General features: G+C 32.6%; 3 protein-coding genes and 1 long non-coding RNA gene across 8 annotated transcripts; 1 reads left to right on the top strand and 3 right to left on the bottom strand.

Annotated features, from left to right (window-relative positions):
* Nucleotides 1-2,666: 2,666 nt before the first annotated feature.
* On the bottom strand, nt 2,667-5,758 carry LOC123226561 (probable U3 small nucleolar RNA-associated protein 11). Of its 2 annotated transcripts, none has more exons than XM_044651096.1 (9): nt 5,578-5,758; nt 5,307-5,391; nt 5,123-5,213; nt 4,918-5,009; nt 4,735-4,828; nt 4,553-4,632; nt 3,521-3,604; nt 3,158-3,257; nt 2,667-3,081 (listed from the first exon to the last, which is right to left on the bottom strand). In XM_044651096.1, exons 2-9 carry the CDS (start codon nt 5,360-5,362, stop codon nt 2,989-2,991), a joined length of 690 nt encoding a protein of 229 aa, XP_044507031.1. In that variant the 5' UTR covers nt 5,363-5,391; nt 5,578-5,758; the 3' UTR covers nt 2,667-2,988. The 2 variants fall into 2 exon arrangements, with proteins under 2 accessions (XP_044507031.1, XP_044507032.1); XM_044651097.1 differs by having other exon boundaries at nt 5,307-5,388.
* A 2,480-nt stretch (nt 5,759-8,238) lies between these two features.
* Nucleotides 8,239-8,969, top strand: LOC123226560. The gene is made up of 3 exons (XR_006504346.1): nt 8,239-8,343; nt 8,470-8,700; nt 8,872-8,969. It is a non-coding gene; the product is annotated as an uncharacterized LOC123226560 (long non-coding RNA).
* LOC123226559 (ABSCISIC ACID-INSENSITIVE 5-like protein 2) lies at nt 8,802-17,702 on the bottom strand. 3 transcript variants are annotated; one of them, XR_006504345.1, is made up of 4 exons: nt 11,946-14,025; nt 11,775-11,846; nt 9,907-10,131; nt 8,802-9,236 (listed from the first exon to the last, which is right to left on the bottom strand). XR_006504345.1 is itself a non-coding variant. In XM_044651095.1 (4 exons), exons 2-4 carry the CDS (start codon nt 12,756-12,758, stop codon nt 10,054-10,056), a joined length of 963 nt encoding a protein of 320 aa, XP_044507030.1. In that variant the 5' UTR covers nt 12,759-12,780; nt 17,600-17,702; the 3' UTR covers nt 9,813-10,053. The 3 variants fall into 3 exon arrangements, 2 of the variants coding, with proteins under 2 accessions (XP_044507030.1, XP_044507029.1); XM_044651095.1 differs by lacking the exon at nt 8,802-9,236 and adding an exon at nt 17,600-17,702 and having other exon boundaries at nt 9,813-10,131; nt 11,946-12,780; XM_044651094.1 differs by lacking the exon at nt 8,802-9,236 and having other exon boundaries at nt 9,813-10,131; nt 11,946-12,780; nt 13,361-14,026.
* LOC123226558 (UBP1-associated protein 2A-like) lies at nt 15,842-20,980 on the bottom strand. 2 transcript variants are annotated; one of them, XM_044651092.1, is made up of 2 exons: nt 19,429-20,980; nt 15,842-18,121 (listed from the first exon to the last, which is right to left on the bottom strand). In XM_044651092.1, the coding sequence occupies exon 1, from the start codon at nt 20,862-20,864 to the stop codon at nt 19,440-19,442; it is 1,425 nt and encodes a 474-aa protein (XP_044507027.1). In that variant the 5' UTR covers nt 20,865-20,980; the 3' UTR covers nt 15,842-18,121; nt 19,429-19,439. The 2 variants fall into 2 exon arrangements, with proteins under 2 accessions (XP_044507027.1, XP_044507026.1); XM_044651091.1 differs by lacking the exon at nt 15,842-18,121 and adding an exon at nt 18,446-18,746 and having other exon boundaries at nt 19,429-20,978.
* Between the last annotated feature and the right edge of the window lie 90 nt (nt 20,981-21,070).

Raw genomic sequence — 21,070 nt, 5'->3', positions numbered from 1 at the left:
AAATTAATAATTAACCAAAATAAACTAATAATTTATAATAAAATCATACAATTTTTATCAAGAAAAATAAATAACAAAGTGAGTCAGAGTAGTAAATATTGTTTCACCCAAATTCAAATGGAAAATAATCATTCAACTTTAAATAAATTATTGTAAAATTGAATATAAAAATAAAGTAAAATGATTTTTTTTAATTTTTGGAATTTATTCCCACTTTACTTTTGGTATCAATTCTCAAACCTTTCAATTTTTTTTAATTTTTATTTCCTTTTTCAGATGCTTAAACAAGATGAAACCCACTTCTTTATAAAACGGGTCTTTCACATTGTTATTCTGAATTTTGATTTTTATTAAGTGTTTGTTTTTATAAATTTTAAATATCTCAAAATTAGTATCCTTATCAAATATTAAATATAATAATAATACTTACAAATCATGAACTATATAAAATATAACAAAAATATTTTAATTTCACAAATGATTTGATTTAATAAAAGTAAAATAATATTGCGAATAAAATAAGTTAATTGAAGAGAAGATTAAAATTTAAAAATTGGAATAGAAATACTTCTGGAAAATTCATTTAAGACAAATAACTTAGAATATAGATGACTCATTTGTCTGCCTTGATTGGATTGAAAGGAAGAGTTGAGATTACTATTTTGTCCCTATTATATTGTTAATTAATAATAGTGAAGGCACCAAAAGCCACAGTAAAAAAGATTCAAGGTGTAAATGAAATTTCAACAATTAATTTATCAACGAGAATAAATCAATGGGAACGCTCAGGACAAGATTCTTAATGTTTATGTATAGACTTTTTTCAATTTCAACTTTATGCTGGCGTTTGGATCAATTGGAAAGGAATCACATTCCTTAGGATTTGATTACTGATTCTATTGTTGTTTAATTATTCCTTCTTTGGATTTGATTCCTTAGAGTTTAAGAATTCCCTTAACCTATATAATATTTAAAAGGTCAAACGACTATGTCCCGTCCAAAACATGCTGATTTCTCAAGTTTTCTTTCGTTAATTTTGAAAATCTTATTTACCCACCCACAAACGGTTAAAATTAACAATTTCAAGAGCAAAATCTTTATTTTACTTGTAATATTAAAAAAAACTGAAATTTGATTTTTTTTTCTCCCTCTAAACCTTAAAAACTAACAATTTCCTTCAATTCAAGTTTTCAAAAACAATATTTTCCTCTTTAGGGTTTCCAAACTTTCAGATTGAATTTTTTGGTGACTACCGACAATCTTGAGGTCTCTTTCTTTCGGTCGTGCTCCCTCTCATCCTTTTTAGCATCGTCGTCGAGGAAGAGTCTTTGTCGTCGATAAAGACATCGTCTTCGTCTCTAGATGAAGATGAGACGAATACGAGTCATTTTTCTCGATGACACATCGAGGAGGACGGAAAGGAGCACGATCATGAGGAAGAGACATCGGAGAGGAATAGACACCGTCTGGATATCATCGGCCATCATCGAAAAATTCAATATAAAAGTTTGAAAAACTTAGGGGAGAAGTGTTGTTTTTGAAAACTTAGGTTAGAAGAAAATTGTTAGTTTTTAGAGTTTAAAGAGGAAAAATAATATAACTAATGAACTTAATTAATTTTAACCATTCATGAGTAGATAAATAAGAATTTTAAAATTAACAAAAAAAAAAAAACTAAAAAAATCAACATACTTTTAAGGGGGGTGGGTGAGTCCTTCGGCCTATTTAAAAGAGGAGAGAGAGAGAGAGAGAAATAGAGATGGCTTATGGGCCATTTTGGGCGTGGTCCAAGTTTCGTACCACCTACAAATTTGTAGATTACGGCCAACTTTCAAATGAAGTTGACTTTTGAGTATAGATGATTTCGTGAACACATTTTTGTTATATAATGAAGTATATAAATGATATATAATTATATAATTGAATATTATTTTATCTTTGATTTAAAATAATTTAATTACATGATAACACATTATCTATATATACAAATTATATTTCAAAAATATATACACATAATTTTATTGTTTTACCAACCCCAAGACAAACACAAATTTAATCTGATTCACGCTAGTCCTAAACCCAAAACCTAATCCAATTCAATCCAATCCTGCCTCCTAAAGGCAACCTAAATAAATTAGCACGTATTTTTAAGAGGTATTTTCATAACATACCTCAAGACTAATCCTAAATGACAAGATATTTTTATAATACGCCAGCCTTATAATATAATTGTCAATAGACAACAACCATGATAATTTTGAATAGGTATTCAAGTTCATGTACCATCATCATCCTCCTACTCAACCGCAACTTAGATGCTTTTCTGCAACAACATTAAATTGTTGTCTGAGTTAATCTTAATTCTATACTCAAGGCAATTAATAGTAATTTGTTGATAATCTAAAGGAGTTTAAATAAATTGCCAAAGACATTTAACATTATCATTCACCTGGAAATCCATCAGAAAGCAAAAGGTGATGGGATTTTTCATAGAGGCCAAATTTCAAAGACAGGGATGCAGACATGCAGTTATAGTTTACAAATGATATCAGTTGAATATCTGTGTTTATATCAGCAGCATGCAAGCCTAAACCAAAGAGACCAGTGAAGAAAAATTCAAGCACATAGAGCGCATATCACTTCTGTACATGCGCCAAACTATGATATGGTTATAAAGCATCAGGTAATTGTTTTTGATGCAAAATTTTATAAGTTTTAAATCACCAAAATTTCATTCCCTGTATAGCAGAGCAGTAATTCACCAAATTACAACACTTAGAAGCCCCAAAAATATAAAACACAGACACAATTACATAGAAATTTAATTTTAGATTTTCAAGCTTGACATAAAAACTACAATGACCATACTTAGGAATGGTCATTAATACATCCCAATAGGTTCATCTTTTACTTCAACTCCCTAGTCCTAATAATTCTCCAAACATGAATTTAAATCTAATTCACCAAATTCCCTACAAAACACACACTTCACCTTTTTCTTTCTGTCCGCCACTTGTATACTGGTCTCGATGTTGGGGATACAATCTCATCCTCACGGAGCTTGCGTTTCCGACCCTTCTTCTATTCATTACAAAGAATATTTGTTTTCAATGTCGAACACAACCACCAAACTGAAAAGTAAAGGATTGTTTTATACCTGTAATTCCTTCTGCAATGCCATATCCATATATATTTTTTCCAATTCCTGTACTCGACTTCTCCTCCCTTCTAGTTCTCTGTAGGAAGCAGCAGTCTTCCTGTACATTGAATATATAAAATGGACGATAACAGGTAGTTATCACCCAAAAGGGAAAAAGAAGCTAAATCTAGAGTTAAGGATGATCTGTGGCTAATCAATAAGAAAAATTTGTCTGCAGTTTAATTTTCTCATTGACATTTCAGAAATCAGGTAATGCATTTAAAACTACAAACAGCCTTGTAAAGTTAGGGCCAGCATCAAAAGGTTTCAGGCCAGGGAAAATACTAATGTCTAAGAACACATTAAGCTTTTATCAGTTACCTCTTGATATGATCAGGAATGTCCACAGACGCAGGCACAATATCCTTCCTTTCCAATTGAGACTTTATTTGTTTAGCCTCTTCCCTGCACGAAGTACATAAAGAGAGGGACAGAAAGGATCCAAAAAAATCATTGACTTTCATTAGAATCCAGTATGTAAGGATCTATAAATTATTTACTACACTAGAAAATTCTTGTTGAATGGGAAAAAGCTAAAAAGAGGTCAGACAACTAATGATGCCAATAACCTAAACCATCGAGACAATACAGAGCAACAAGAAAAAACATATGCATCCATGACATAGAGAACAGATGAACAATATAGCTCCAATAGTAAACCAAGTTTTTCAGAAATTTGACAACAAAACATTTTTTAGTACAGCGGCTATATTAAAAATCTGGTAACCTTGAGATTTAATCATGATTGACTGATTTAGGCAGAGTGAACCATATAAATCCCTTACAGCAGGTATAAATGTTAGTTAAACCCCTAACAGCAGGTAAAAATGTTAGTTCATGTTAATGTCAAGAAACAGCCAAGAGTTTCATCCAACTTTAAAGGCAGTAAAGGGTTTTTTGTTGGTCTGATCTAGAGGATAAATTTGAAAATTGAATGGCTTAAAGTTTGTATCTTCAGCCCCAGCACTAAAAGACCACACTTGGCAGGCATCCCTTAAAATTTTGGTTCTGTGGAAACTGAATTTAGAAGAATTCCCAAATACATATATATATAGTAGATATGACAAAAGTGGGATTTGTAACTCAACCAGAGGAATCAATTATGCTGTTGGAATTCAAAAGTACTTAATACTAAATAAATTAAGGCATCAGAATCAATAACAGTATTATTTGCATTATAAATTTGTTTCCCATCTCATCACTAAAGTAATTGCAACTTAGAATATTAAATGGAAAGATAAAAAAAGCATAACAATCATTTAAGCAATCCTTCTGCAATTTGGGAGCCATAGACTCATAAAAAAATAGCACTGTATTGCTTTAGCATAGAAACAAAAGGAAAGGAGCACAAACCTGTCTTCAGCATAGTAAACATGTTTGTTTGTGGGATTATTATCCAAAGAGTGCAACATGGTAGTTAATTTTTCAATTTTCTGGACCAAACAATATATTTAGTTAATAACCACAACACTTCATGGAAAAGAATGGAAACAATTATATACAACATACAGTGCAATATAAAAACAATCAATTACATTTTTTTCACTTTGTAACTTCTGAAGAATATATCCTATATCTTGGGTCTTCATCAACATTAATTCTTCTTGAGTGTACTTGTTTGCCTCACTCCTACAAGATCCAAACTAAGCAGTCAATTAGGTCCGCAAGGGAGGGGAAAAAAGAATAAAAAAAACAAAACTACAGAATATTGGTGTTACTCTGGTCTATGAACTCCATCAATAGTTTTTGTTTTGATCATCTTAAAGTAAAATTCATCTGGATTCCTAAAAGCCGCTTTCTCTTTGAGTCCCTGTAATGAAAACAGATGAACAACAAAACATATTAATGAAGCTAACATATGAAGAATGACAATGCAGAAGCTCAAATTAATAACAAAAATAGTAACAAAAATTGGAATGGCACCCGTAGAGTCTCTTCTTTCTGGTGATAAGCTTTAGCACGAACAACATAATCCTTATGCTTCTCAAGAAGCCCAAACCTCTTCCTCGAATGCCTGACAACAAAACATATAAATTTTCGTCATAAAACGCCTTCTAGTAAATTTGACCATAAAAAAAAACTACATTGTGAAACTTAGAAAACTCACGGTTGAGCTCGCTCCTTATGAGCCCGTCGAGGAATTGCATTCTTAAGCGATGACATATCGAAAGAAACGAAAAACAATCAATCTGCTGCGAATCAAAATTATGGACAAAGTCACGATAATTTGGATTAATTAGTGGTAAAGAAGTTTATGTGCCAAAAGAATAACAGTATGTAAAATCACTAATGAAAAAAAAATAAAGCCAATAGATTGATAAATTCGAAAGTAGAAATTTATTTTTCGTTAAGTTTATGATCAGCTTTTCAGTTTTTACAGATAAGAAGAAGCGAGGGTGGCGTCGATTCTTGAATCTTCACGGCGGCGAAGGCGGCAGCTGAAGTTGATGGCGTGGCGGGAAGAATTCACTGAAATTAGGGCAAAACTAGTACTCACTAATAGATAGATAGATGGGTTTGATCGACGGTAACATAGAATAAAATTACGCGATTCTCCTTTTGTCCTATAAATATGAATTTAAAATATGATTATATATTTACAAAAGGCTAAAAAACTATTTCCAATCCCATGTTGAGCGAAATAACGTATTTTTAATTTGTTAAATTTGAAAAATTATTTTTCTAAATTTAATGATTGTTTAGTGAATCTTTATAAAATTATTGGAAGGGTAAAAGAAAATTTCAAATTAAATAACATTTTATGCTCAAAATTTTATTACTTAATTTTATATCCTAACTAATTTATATTAATTTTAATAAAAAAATAATAAACAAATAATTGATGTAAATACAGATAAAATATAATTAATGGCATATAATCAAATATTTTAAAATAAATCATAATTTTTAAAAATATTTAAAATGTTAATAAAATGAGAAATTAAAATAATTGATCATTTTACCCCTTATTAAGAAAAAATGTCATTTTTTCTTATTTTTAAGCAAAAATACTCTAAATATTTTTTTAAATACCAAAACTATCTTTTATCACATCTATATAAACTTCTCACTTACTTACATTTTTCATATCATTCAAACATTCATTTTCACTCAGTATCAATTACTGCGAGTTCATTTAGAAGAAAAAAATTCGTACTTTTAAATTCGAATCGAAAAAAATTAATTCATGAGAAAAAGATATTTATATAAATTTGAACTCAAAGTTTAATTTTATTTGTTAAATATAATTTGTATGTTATGTAAAATGGGTATTTGGATATATGATAATAATTTAGGGGTTAGATAAATATAAAAAATAATGGGGACATTTTGATAATACACATGTATGAAGGATTTTAATAAAATGTTAGGAATAGATATATGTGAAAATACTCTAGAATGTCAACAGTTGAAAAATTAAACTAAAATTTGAAAACTATACGTTTAAAAACCTTAAAATGACAAATATCGAAAAATGGAACTAAAATTTTGAAAACTATATGTTAAATACTCTAAAATGTCAAAAACTAAAAAATCGTTTAAAAATTTGAAAAGTACAAATCGAAATACCCTAAAATGACAAAAATAAAAAAACGATATTGAATTTCAAAAACTAAACATTAAAATAGCTTAGAAACAAAAAAAAAATCGATATGAAATTCAAAAATTACATAAGAAAATAGGTTAAGAAAGCACAAAAATAAAGTAATAGATTTAAAATTTGAAAACTACATATTGAATAATCTTAAAAAAGGACAAACAAACATAAAATTTAAAAACTATATATTAAAATAGCTTAATATGACAAAAATTAAAAAATTGATCTGAAATTCAAAAATTACATCATAAAATGAGCCTAAAAAAGCACAAAAATCAAGAAATGGATCTCAAATTCAAAAATTACGTGTCAAATAACCTTAAAACAAGAAAAATGGACATAAAATTTAAAAACTACGTATCAAAAAAACCATATGAGTGAAAAAATATCAATTTGTCCTCTTATATATTTTCTACTCTCACATAAGTCTTATAGTTTTTCTTTGCCCCCTGTGGGTTTCCCTTCTCTCCCCCAGGTCCTAACTGTTTCAAAAATTAAATTCCCCCCATCTCACGTGATGTCATTCTAACTCGTAGGAAATTTATTTACCTCAAGGAATCTTGGGGTCCCCCCGGTTGGATCTCTAGCTAAATCTAACGTATTTTTCGACCAAAAATTATCATTTCAACTTTCAATTTCAACACAAGTCAAATCTACACATCCTATGACACAATAGCCCTAAAAAAATTCAACTAAAACAATTAAGAATCAAGACATTTTATGTATTATTCAAAATCAAAACCCTAAACATTCAATAATCAAAATCTTCATGAAATCACAATAATCCTAATAATAAATTGATTTAAACAAGAGTAGAGATGATAAACTAACCTTCTTTGTCATTTTTGGTCATTAAAAACACGAAAAATTCAACGAAAATCCAAAGAAAATGAACGAACACAACACCCCATGGGAGACCTGTGATTTTTGTGTATTTCAATAATGACTCGGGCGAAATTTGGGTAGAAGTATATCAAATTTTTTAGTTTATATATAAGGGTATTTTGGTTATTATAGCTAAAGAGGGCTTTTTTGTTTAATTTTTAACTTTTTAGGTAATTTCGCTTAAGTCCCTATTGTTTTATCCAATTATTTTAATAAAATTTTAGGGGGTTTCCAAAATTTTTAAAACTTAACAATTTTTTAAATTTCAAATTATCTTTTAAAAATTCAAAATTGATAGTTATACCTCTAAAATAAATAATAAATAAAAAATATTAATGTTATAATACAAATGATTGAAACCGTATTATATTTTTAAAACATGTAGAGCAAGTAAGATAATTTCTTAAATAAAATAAAAAATGTACATTTAATAAATTTTTAAAAAATAAATTTCACACCCCACCGTATATATATATATATATATATATATATATATATATATATATATATATATATATATATATATATATTTTTTTAAGGTTTAACTGATAAACAAAATTGATATCGATGTGTCTGATTTCTGAAAGTGATTTCAATTTGTCCTCCTTTTCTCTATAGAAGTATCTTCTTGCAAAGAACTTGCCAGAATCTTCTGCTAACAGTTAGGTGCCCCCTTTTTCTTCTTACTTATTTCCTTATACAACTAGTTTTTTTTTTTTTCTTTTGTTCTTGTTGACATTCAAGCTTGTAATTCTGACGTTGGAGAGATTTCTTCTTTATACTGTAGTTTCAAACCCGAAGAAAGTCTCTGAGTGAGCTTGTCTGGCCTGGATTCTAATTCCCCTATAATCACTGTATCTTCTTACAGTCATTGGCTTATTTCTAAAGATATGGTTTAGAAGATATGATGCTTAAGAGTAACATTGAGTTAAACCATTGTTTTCTCGGGGGACTGCAATTTAATGAAGCATTGACAATAAAAATGGAGGTTCAAAAATGTCTTCACGAGCAGCTTGAGGTTGGTGACAATGTCGTAACCATTGAATTAAATAATCTAAACAGGGTTAAGGCCTTTCCTTACACCACTAGAAGAGGAGGATGCAAAATATACAGATTGGATTGTTTTCAAGACATTTTGCTTGCTTCATGTTAAACAAAACAGTAACCAACTTAGTTTCACTTGTTGTAGGTGCAAAAACAGTTACAAATGAGAATTGAAACTCAGGGGAAATACTTTCAGAAGATCATCGAGGAGCAGCAGAAACAAGGAGGCACACTAGAAGCCTGGAACGCTATAACATCAGCCAATGAAAAGGGAAACCGTCTCAGTCTGAATCCTCTCCCCCCGCAGAGTGCTTTTCTTCCTGAAGGAAATGAAATGGATGAAACATCAGCCAGGAACGCTGTAACATCAGACTGAAATGAAATGGAAGATCATCGAGGAGCAACAGAAACAAGGAGGCACACTAAAAGCCTGGAACGCTGTAACATCAGCTGATGAAAAGGGAAACCATCTCAGTCTGAATCTTCTCCCGCTGCAGAGTGCTTTTCTTCCTGAAGGAAATGAAATGGATGAAACCATTTAAAATAATAATATTTGCGTTTGATGGTTTGTGGTTTTATAGAAACAATTTAAACTAAATGTTATTTTGAACTTCTAGGTTGTGGTATTTTTTGTATAATTAAACTATATGTATTTATTTTAACTATACAAATGAGTATATACTCGATATATATTATCATATAATTGAATAATTTTAAATTAAAAATAAAATAACTTTCAATCACATAATAACATATATAAATATATAACTATTTGTATATTCAAAATGGGTATATACAGCATTTGCCCGTTTCATAATGACATTATTTATGCTTCTGCTGACAATAGAGACTTGAGTAAATGTTTGGTAGTTGTTGAATGTATAATTATCCTGGTGTTTAATTATATGCAGTAAGACTTTCCACTAGTCTATTCCCAGTAATGCTTGCTTTTATATATGATCCAGCTTTATTTATAGCTTCTGGGGAAAAGAGCATGCACATCCTCTGTTGATGAGGAATCTGAAGCTTCTAGTTGTAAATGATTTGGGAAAAAAATAATAATAATAATAACTTGAGAAAAGATTATGGAAAACGGTTGTAAAAGAAAATAACAAAATCTTTTGCATTGTATGAGTTTGAATTAGAAATTAAAAGAAAATGCGGATTCAGGGAGAATGACCAGCCAAATTAGCAAAAAGACAGCTCTGGTGGAGCAAGTTGGCTTGAGCAGTGATTCTTTAACTTGTTTTGAGAAACAAGTTGGGTTAGCCAGTGGCAAATAAGAATAACACCAATGCAACAAAATGCATTACTCCAGAGTTTTATGTCAGAAAGGGGCTGAGATTGTTCGCCGGAGCTGGTGTTTGGGCTCCGGAGGTGGTGCATATTGTAAGAACTCCGCTGCCTGCAGAACAAAATCAATGAAATTAGAAAAGGAATTAATATTATATTTTCTTATCTCCAAGTTGGAAAACTTCAAAGGAGATAACCATCTTAACCAATCCATTTCACAGATGTGCAGTAAGTGTTTAAGATTTCTTCACTTGGAAATTTAAAAGATTTACAAAAACTTCCTCATCATTGTTTTAAAACTTGTATCTATACCTCACCAATTGGAAACAGTAGTCATCTCATTTTCCCACAAAGATCAACAACAGGATGAACTTGAACATGAACATGACTTTTTGCTACATGAACTATACTCATAAAAACACAATACTTAACGGTATGACCACCCGAAGGAAAAGTAATGAATTTCTACTGGAAAGTATATAGGTCCAACCCATAAAAAACTTTCAGGAGATTAGGAATAGAATGGACCGGTAACTGAGACATACACACACCCTTTAGAGTTGGCTAACCTGAGTAAATTTATCATTCATGGCATGCATACTTCCATGCAAGTAACATGGTCAAGCACACATTTTTTAAGTAGACTGAAGTCAGCAATCACCACAAGAACTTAACTGAGCACCCTGATATGGAAGTTGTATCAAAAAAGAATTAAAGAAACAAAAACTAACTGCACCTTGTTGCTACAAAGAAACTATAAACTTTTAGTCATAACTAGGATGAGCTCTTACTCCGAGTTCCTACCCGATTAATTGGTCTCCATTGAATTTAATAGATTGTTGTGATACCATTTTACAAATTTGAACAGTGTTCTATCAACCAATGCTAGTATTTTAACAGACATCATCAGCAATTTTTTCAAAGGAAAGACACCAACAATATAATTATTCATGCATAATTGCCAATTCACTAAATCAGCACTCACAAGCTGGGAGTCAAGAAGGGCAAAATTTTCGGAAGTTGAAAGAAAATTACATGAAAATCACTTTTCCCAAAATTCTTAGTGTTTTATTGTTTTTGTGGTTGTTCTCGGTTATCCTAATTCTACATCACAATTTATAAGACATGTCAAGACAAATACCCAATAGTTTGTGATCAACTTGACTCTAGTTTGGGATCAATACCACAGCTGAATTACGGGGGAATCCAAGTCCTTTAACTTCAACCAGAAATAAGTTTCTCAGTCTCTTAGAACTTGCCAAACAGATCCCGTATCATCTCAAAAGTGAAGACTATATCATCATACAGAACATTAGGCTTCATGTTCAGTCAAACTGGGTCATTCATGATAAACTAAAGTATGATCAGAATGATATTGCTCCGACTTATTTATTTTATTTCATCCATCAAATCCACCAAGCTAGCGGTATGACATGTTCCCTAGAGTTATCTAGGTCATGTTTTGTTGTCAAATTTGTAAGTATTTGGAGACTATTAATTGAACATGTCAGACAGCAGATAGATACTCCAATCCTCATAATGAACAATGAAGCTGCCATAGAAGACCTGATCTGATAACTGTACAAGTTCAATATTTTTTAATTAATTCTAATCGTAATTAACCCTGAAAGACTTGCATTTATTATGTTCATATATTCATAAACTTGTAGATAGCATCAAAGATAATACCAACAAGAAATCACTGGCAAGAATGAATAATAACATAGTAGACTGGGAAAAGAAGACAAAGCCTACCCTGTGCTTTCTGAGTCTTTCATTTTCCTCCTCTAGTTGTGAGACCTTGATCTCTAACTCATGAGTATAGGCCTGACAATTAATAGATCTTGAAACCAATGCACAGAAAAGAACAAGAAGAATAACTAAACAGGATTCATCAAACAAAAGAAAGCAACATTCAGGTTCTACCTGCTTCCTTGCTCGTGATCTGGCTGCAGACTCCCTATTTTTAATCATTCTTTTCTGCTTCCTTTCCACAGTCTTTTCAGCAACATCTCCAGCAGCAACCCTTTTCCTCCCTGTTGCTTGTGTATCAGATAGTGTACCTATCAAAGCGGATGGTGACATGGTCACTTGGCTTTCAGGATACACTGCGTCTGAATTTGGATTAGCAATGACAGGAAGAGATTGCTGCATAGGGTGGTTTGGCACAAGAACAGCCGTAAGATTCTGATGTGGCTGCGGCTGCGCTGAAGGGAGTTGGTACTGCATCCATTGACCATTTTGAGCAATATTTTGCCGGTGATCAATCTCGCATATATAGCCAGCATTCTTTTCAACTGTATCAATAGATTCAGCAGCCACACCAGCTTTTATCAAGAAGTCCTCGAGTGTTATCTCACCAAGAGTAGCCTGTCTTTCCTGAGCTTTTCTCTCCTGATAATTTTCACTCTTCTGATTAATATCTTTCCACACCTCGTCAACAGTCTTCTTGCTAAGATTCCTGGACAATGTTAGGCTCCCCTGCCTATGCAGCAACGAGCCTGGGGCAACGCCACAGACATTGTCAATGGTGGTTTCTCTAACCGGATTAGCTTCAGCAGTGCCGACACTCTTGAGAAGCTCATCAAGATTCATACTTCCCAGTGGTTTTCCCATATCCCCCAACTGGGTTTGAATCTCATTGAGCGTGAGGCTATACAATGAGCCTTGTCTGGTCAAAGACTGCAACTTTGCTCCTTGAGCTGCAACACCTTCAGATCCCATTGTATGTGCCCCCATTTACCAGCAAATAGCTATATATCTATCATTCCAATCTCAGTACATTTTCAAGCAAGAATTATTATAACTTTCTATTCTAACTCTCAAGCCAACACAACAGTAATAGTAAGAACTAACATTTTCTATTTTCGGAGATTAAGACTAAAAATTAATGCATAACAAAAGCACAAGACTAAAAACAAACTAAACATCAAATAATAAAAATGACAAAACCCAAATGCCCATAAACCAAAAGCTAGTATAACAATCTTAGCAAGAAACAGTACCAATACTCAAAACCAATGAAACAATCAAAACAAACCAACCAAATATTTGAAAAAAAAAAAACAATTTAAGAATCAACTAAAATAAGACAAGAACCAAAAGGAATACAATTCCTTCAAGCCATTTTGCATGGAACCAAAACAAACATTATCCACAAAAGAACAAAACACTAAAACATAAATAAACCTACATTCTCTGCGAAGAAGTAAGAATACATAATTAATAAAAACAAGAAAAAAATTCCACAAAGAAAGAAAATGTATTATAGAATTAAGAAGGTTAAGCTGAGTCTGACAGAAGGAATTAAATTAACATCAAGTAGGTGGGCAGTAACTTACTGGCCGCAGGATCCGATCTGACTCTATGAAAGTGGCATTTGTTCTTCTGGTAGTGGGGACACACACTTTTAAACTTTTAAGGAGAAAGAAAACAGCCTACATTCCCATAATCCCATTTCCAACTTGCTCTATATATTATAACTATTTTTTGAAACTTCACACTTCACGACTGCCAAGGTTTCTTTCTGACCACGGTGCTTGTAAATAAAAAACATATATCTTGGCAAGTTTCAGTTCATGTATGACATAGTGGAAGTGAAAGTAATTGCCTTTTTCTCTTCTTCCACGTCCTCGTGCATAGTAAACAAAACAATTGTACTGCAAATTTTATAGCAACCGTACGTTTCCCAATCTTTTTGGTGAGCACTCGGGCCAACATTCTATTTCACTTTAAGTCACACGTCAAGTTTACTGTTTGAATCTCTCTGGTTAATCTTCATTGTCATGATTTTTTGTGGTCACGCGGATGAAAGTTGAAAGGAATTTTTACATCTACATTTTCGTTTTTAATATAGAGTTAACCACAATAATCTTTATGAGAATTGGTCGAACGATAAAAATCTGTTAATATTTCAAAAACAATAAAACTATGTATACCTATTTTTTGTATACAATTTGTGTACACAGATGAGATGTTATCATGTGATTGGATATTTCTTTATTATTTGATTACATATATTTTAAAATCAACTAATTATATAATGACACATCACTGTGTATATAAATTGTGTACCAAAAATAAGTACATATAGCATTACTCTTTCAAAAATAATAGATTTTTTAATATTTTAAAAGCTTTTAAGAGGATTATACCATTATATAAAACCTCCAGTCTATATAATTTAACTTTGCTTCGAAGAGTGAAATTTAAATGTGTCAAAAATAATGATCAAAACCCTATCCAACCTCGCCGGATAAATAAGCCACACGACACAATAATTAGACTTATAATTACAATACCGAATAATTCAATATTTCATTTTGTTATAATAATATTTCATCGAATTAATCAATCCAAGTTTTTCACATAAAATATCATACTAATCAAACTTTAACTTTTCACAAAAGGATCCTTTGCTTAACCACTGCTAGGGTTCTATGATAACAACATTAGTTGTCCTTGTTAATCAAAAAATTTTAGATAGGGACATAAATGATAGATATAGAAGTTAATGTGCTCTCTGTAATTTTCTTAGTGGTGGTAAGTTTAATTTGGTGAAAATTTATAAATATTACAAACTAAAGAGGCCAAACAAATTTTTTTTAAATTGATGTTTGATCCTAAACCCCAAATTTCTGCTAGCTAGTTTGACATAGCCAAACGTGGGGTAATTTAATCCAAATTATTAGGAGGTCCTTATGTGGTACTAGTGATTTTAATTTGGGAGTGTCTGGTGAGTTCTAAAGGCTAAAGAGGTTAAATTTACTCTCAAAGGAAATTATTAAATAAACCCATATCTCATATTATCTATCACTTATCCCCTCAAATCTCAGTTTAATATTTCAGTATAAAGTTTAGCAAGATCATTAAACTAAGAATATTTCATTCAATATTTAGGATCTACATCCTCAAAACCACTATTGAATTTTTCATAAACCTCCCGGAGTTTAAACCTTGGACTTCCTCCCCAAATCAAAGTTTAACACTTCATGTTTGAAGAAAATGTCTTCACCACGACAAATCATTGAATCAAATGAGAAAAAAACAAATAAACATTGATTTTCCTACGTGGATTTAATGATATTTCTTACTTGAATTAGTGCTCTTTGTATGAAACACGAGTTTATGAGTTAGAAGTTTGCACAATGCTATGTAAATATACAAATAGGTATACATATACGATTAAGTATTATTTCATCTTTAATTCAAAATTATTTGATCACTTAATGACACATATTGAACGTATATTTATTTGTATACTTAATATAAATACACATAATTTTATTATAAAAATTTTTGTGTGAAAGACGGAGTTAGAAGAAATCGAACAAGATCCTGTTGGCCTAGGGTGAAAACAAACTGAACATGGTCTTGTTTGCCTCAATTATATATATACAAAACATAAGCTCAAGCTCGTCAAACTAATAAAATCTCAACTTGAACTTGAAACAGAAACAAATGACTTAACCTCAACTCCAGCTCAAATCAAAAAAATAAATTTTCTCAACCCTTAATTTTTTTTAAAAAGAAAATTACATTTTACATACCACAATAATATATTTATCAAATACTCATAGTCTTTAAAGGTAAGATATAAGATTTTAAAAATTAAATGCAAGATGTAAAACTTCAATAAGCTTACTGATATTTTACTTAAACCAAACCATGAGCTTCTGAGATCACCAAACTAGCCAACATTAAACTGAAACTCAGCTCAACTTTAGTCAAGGTGAGCCTATACATAACACTAAATATTACCTTGAGTTGTAGATTCTGAACACTCAAAAATTCAACCAATTTCTCAGCCATTTACACCCACATCACATAATTTTTTTGTAATTTTCTTTATCAACAACAAGAGGATCATAGTTTGTCAAGAGGTCAACAAATACATAGTGAAGAATTGATCAAACATTCAACAAATTCATAGTACTAACCATTGACATTATATCCTCCTTCCACACTTTCTAAAGGTTCCAAATGAGATGCGCCAAACACCATTCACTCCTACTATAAAAATCTAGCAAGTAAATATGCCATCAAAAATGCAAAGGGTTAGCGCCATTAGAAATCTTAACAATTCTCAAATCACCAACTCTTGTTCTTCCTACCGCTTTCAATGACAATTAACAATACAAATTTAAATCCCATTTGCCTACTAAAAATTAGCTGGATAAGATATAATTTGGTACTTGAAAAGAGGTTCAGAAGTTCACTCTAGCCTCGACCTCACAACTCAATCACTTTAGTGATGAAAGCAAGCCCATGGGTTAAAACGATTGGCTTAATTTAAACTGTCAATGGTAAATGTCATTTGACCTTATAACAGTATGCAGTTGAAGTGCATTCATGTAAATCATAATTTGAAAAAGCAAGATTGCTTACCCAAATAAGCTCAATCCAACTAAACAAAACCAAAATGTATGCACAGGATTATGAATATAATGACAGCAATGCTTGAAAGCAATTCCCACAGCTGGGAAGATGTATTTGGAAGGACAAAATAGAAAAACTGGGCATAAAATACAGGAAACATCAATGTAAACAAGTAAAAGCATCGTTTACAAGAAACTGGTTCATATCTGCATCCAAAAAAATTAGAATTTCAAAGACCACTAAGCCATATCATACAATTAGGAGGGAACTCCCTTATATTTATTCTAATGATTGTAAGAAGATTATGCTAAAGCTCCAAATTTGTAAGCGTAACTGTCATTTTGTCTTGTTTTTGTTTTTTGGTGCATCTAACTACAATCAGAAAGGTTGAGCTAAAAAATACTGCAACTTGTAATACTGACTAAAGATCTATTTTACCAAATACTTCTTTAGGGGCATTGAAAGAATTTTCTATTGCAAAATAGGCTTCAGAGATCAAAATTAAAAAAAAAAAAAAGAAGAAGAAGAAGAAGAAGAAGAAATGCAAATGGATAGAAACTAATATCCTAGTATCATTCTCTATATGTGGCACATCATTTCAGACATTTCTAAACAAGCAAAAGTGGAAGTTAGGTTTCAGCTGCTACCCATACAATTAGACGTCATATGGTGAATGCAAGAGTGGATTAAAGAATAAGTTATAGGTAAAAAAATCCTCAATGTTATAAACTTATCAACTCTCTATACATTTGGATTAAGGCAAATAAATGTTGAATATTGAAAATTAAAGTTCAGATGTTAAGGAAAAGACAGTCCAACCACAGATTGAAAAAAAATATGCAAGGACTATAAATACACTTGCCTTTACACATTGTTTATCCCTCAAAAATCCTTCTGACTGATTTCTCTAGTCTAAACTTCAAGAAATATCAACCCATAAATCCATAACACTCCATTAGATAGCTTATGGCTATCCAAACTCACTATCACCACCAAGAAACAAGTGATGTTAAGGCATCTTTTATATTTTAGTCAAACCTAAAGAGAGACTAAGCCAACATAAAAAATGCACTGACAACATTGTAAAAGAGGTAATAACAAGAGCAAAGCACTCAAAACTCCATGGCCACATGGGAACCTTCAAAGCTTTTAATAGTACAATATCGCAACTCTCATATTAGATTGTAAGTTAAAATCCATACCTTCCACTCCATGGAACATGGTTCTCTCTATCCACAGTGGTGAAAATGTCCATCTCAGGCAATCCCCTTTGGTAGATATGATAATGGATTTATGAAAACTAAAACATATTATTGCACCTCAACTGAAATTGAAAGTTTTTACAAAATAGCCAATGACTCAAAAAATCATGTCTTCAGAAACTTTTGATTAAAACAAACTATTTAAAGTTTAAACTCCTAATTTATATGACAGACAAACAATTAAGTGAATGGCAACTTTTGTTTTTTAGCAACTAGTCCCAGATAAACATTTTTTCAATCCAATTTTAATTCCACAGTAGAAAAAACAAGACCACATCAAATCCCATATCACAGACACTACTTTAAAGGTTCTTACTGGTCAAAGGACAAATCTAGGAAATTTTCCCAAAAAATATAATAATCGGCATGCTTTTAAAAATATAGTTTTCATAATATTTTAAGTTAATTGGAAGACAGCAGATAAGATTGTAAAAGGACCAATCAACCCGCACAGAAGATTACCTGCAGTAAAAATTCCGTAAGCAATCTGAGCACAAATAAACCATGCACAATGTTATCATTCCACTAGAACCACAACACATCATAAATAAATTAACCAGCAGAATGCACACAAAATGTTTGAAAAAAACCAAGACATAAAGGAAATTGAGGTCACAAACCATTCCATGGTCAATGATTTAAAAACTAACCAAAAGAGAAAGATCTAGTTTTAATAAACCAGCATAACAAAATACTGGCCAAAAAGAATCTTAAAGACCAAGTGCAAGCACTATTTAATCCACAGACTGAAATTTAGAAAGGAATCTTTGGTTCAACCTTGCAGACTTAATAAAGTACAAAACTATGTTATTGAAAGTACTTTTAACTGTTTGCAAAGTGTTTGACTTAATAAAGATATTAAGACTACAATAGAAAAAACATTAAAAAAAGGAGAAAGCGAAAGAGATAAAAAGGACAAAAACAATACAGAAGACATAGACTCCATTTGATAGTTTTAAGATTCTGGTCTTTGTAGTAGCGAAATAGTAACATTCATCACAAATATTAGACTTCATTTGCATCAGCTCCTTAAACTTCAGAAGAATCACCATTCCAGTAATAAAATACTGATGCACCTATGTGGGATCTGCACAGTAATAAGAAAATTAAAAGACAATTTTAAAAGAAAAAGGTTTGAAAGCCAGCATCCTTTACAATAGGGCTAACTACAACAACGAAAAGTGAACAAGTCAGCTTCAACAAAAGATTTAAGGGTCTTTTTGATATTAATCATCATCAAACAATTATAATATCAATTTTGTCAAAAGTTGAAAGAAGACATAATCAGTTAAAACCAATAACAGTAAGCACAAATTACTCTTGACCAAATTGCCTGGAGAATAAATAAAACTAAGAAAGCCTTTTAAGCTAAAATTATTCACAATAAGAGCTAGAAGTGCAGTTAAAATAAAATGTACACCTTGAATGTAAAGGAAGCCAGGATATCATAAACCAATGTTAGATAGAAATCCAACAAAATGGCCTACTACCTAATACTACTAAAAGATATACCTTCAGGAAAAACGGGACGGTCCCTAAAGATGGCCCCTAATTCAAAGCTTTCACAAATCAACAAGAGCAACAAGCACTTCACTATATCTAACAAATATGGTAGATGACACAACCAAAGCTACTATTAGAATTTCCCATTATTTATTATGATTGTAAACATATTATTCTCAAACCCATGATACTGTATACTTCCACAATCAAATGGAGCTAATCCAAAATTTAATCCACAAAACCAGAAATTGAGTGTGACTAAATACCTGAGGAACACCTAATGGCCCATGTATGGGGCGCCACCATACTGGTTGACGCCATGCTGGCCCCTTCCAGACCCACCTTGTGCCATTTGCTGATTTGGATAGCCACCCTGGTTCCCATACCCTGTCATGACCCCAGGACTAACTGCCTGATTTGCATATGCACCCTGCATTCCAGCACCTGCACCAGCAGCAGAGCCCAGTCCCAGCAAAGCCTGCCCAATTGCCGGGTTGATCCCCAATCCAGCACCCTGAGTTGCCAGTATAGCTGTCAACGCCTGTCCAATAGCAGGGTTCAATGCCTGTGCAGCTGCAGCTCCAACCCCAGGTCCAGACGGTGCCATTAAGTGGCCAGGTCGTGCTGCAGCACCGACATAACCTGCATTGTCATTTCTCTGGAAATGTGGATTCTGTGCATTCTGGTGATGGCGGTGCAGAGGTTTTCCAGGTTTCGGTCCATCAACAGCCTTCTGGCAATGCAAAACATGACCTTCAAAATTCTTGTGCGGCTCCTCCAAAGCCTTCTTGGCAGCTTCAACTGTCCTATAAACAAACAAACAAAACCCTTTAGGCTTTCCAGTGACCTTATCCAGACCCAGCGGTCCTTCCTCAATCTCCCCGAACTTGGAGAAAAACTCAAGCAACTTCTGTGGATCAAACTCCGCCGAAACATTGCTAACAAAAATCTTTCTTTGAGTATACTCAGACACTGGCTGCGGCTGTGGCTGTTGATGATGATGCTGCGTCATACTGGGAGCAGGAGACGCCACAGGGCCAACGGAGGCCAGCTGGCAAGACGTCATCCGACTCCCAATCTTCTTTTGTGGCTCCTTAAGTGCCTTACGCGCCCCACTTCGCGTCTTGAACAGAATGAAACCATAACCCTTGGATTTCCCAGAGACCTTATCACAAACGGCTTTGCAATCCTCAATCTCACCGTACTGTTTGAACGCATCAATTAAAGTCTCGGCCTTTGTGTCCCAGCCAAGACCGTGCACAAATATCTTCCGGTGAGCTGGATCCTCATCGGCTACTTCGCGAATCCGATGAGCCACGTCACTATTCTTTTCAGCAGCTTCACGGAGCAGATTTACAAGCTGGTCCTTGCTAAAAGGTTCTAGAAGCTTCTCTATCGGCTCATCGTCCTCATCGTCTCTCTGATCTGCTCCTGAGGTGTTTGCTGTCTCCTGATTTTCGCCATCATTTTCTTCTTCTTCCTCCTCCTCCTCCTCCTCCTCCTCCTCTTCTTCTTCCTCTTCCACTTCCTCTTCTTTTTCTACTTCTTCGACTTCTTCATATTCGACGTCTTCGTTGTTTTCTGCTCCAGGCTCTTCAGCAACAGTTTGTTGTTCTTCTTTCGATGGCTCTTGTTGGAGTTGTTTTTGTGGAGGTTCAGTTGGTTCAGTGGTTTTGGAGTCGTGCTTTCGCTTCCTTGCCATTGATTGATGATTTAATCAACAGAAGAGGGTGAGAATGAATCCGGAGGAGAAGGTTATGATTAGGGTTAGGGTTTGGGCTTAGGTTTCGTTTGCAGACAAATGCATTCCCATCGGCAGAATGTGTTTATAGATTAAGAGTAGACCTTGAGGTTTGATTTAATAAAAAAAATCTCCCTGTAGTTTTCAAAACTAAAAAATTTCCCTAT

Source organism: Mangifera indica, chromosome 9 (genome assembly GCF_011075055.1).
Source record: "Mangifera indica cultivar Alphonso chromosome 9, CATAS_Mindica_2.1, whole genome shotgun sequence".
Classification (NCBI taxonomy): Eukaryota; Viridiplantae; Streptophyta; class Magnoliopsida; order Sapindales; family Anacardiaceae; genus Mangifera; species Mangifera indica.
This window is presented reverse-complemented; position numbering and strand designations above follow the sequence as displayed.

Coding starts and splice junctions, on each gene's coding strand:
- LOC123226559 (XM_044651095.1), bottom strand. CDS start 12,758: ATGGGGGCACATACAATGGGATCTGAAGGTGTTGCAGCTCAAGGAGCA. Junction 11,847..11,945: donor GATCACGAGCAAGGAAGCAG/GTAGAACCTGAA, acceptor ATTAATTGTCAG/GCCTATACTCATGAGTTAGA. Junction 10,132..11,774: donor AAAGACTCAGAAAGCACAGG/GTAGGCTTTGTC, acceptor TTTGTTCTGCAG/GCAGCGGAGTTCTTACAATA.
- LOC123226561 (XM_044651096.1), bottom strand. CDS start 5,362: ATGTCATCGCTTAAGAATGCAATTCCTCGACGGGCTCATAAGGAGCGA. Junction 4,829..4,917: donor GATGGAGTTCATAGACCAGA/GTAACACCAATA, acceptor TGGATCTTGTAG/GAGTGAGGCAAACAAGTACA. Junction 4,633..4,734: donor AGTTACAAAGTGAAAAAAAT/GTAATTGATTGT, acceptor TGTTTGGTCCAG/AAAATTGAAAAATTAACTAC.
- LOC123226558 (XM_044651092.1), bottom strand. CDS start 20,864: ATGGCAAGGAAGCGAAAGCACGACTCCAAAACCACTGAACCAACTGAA.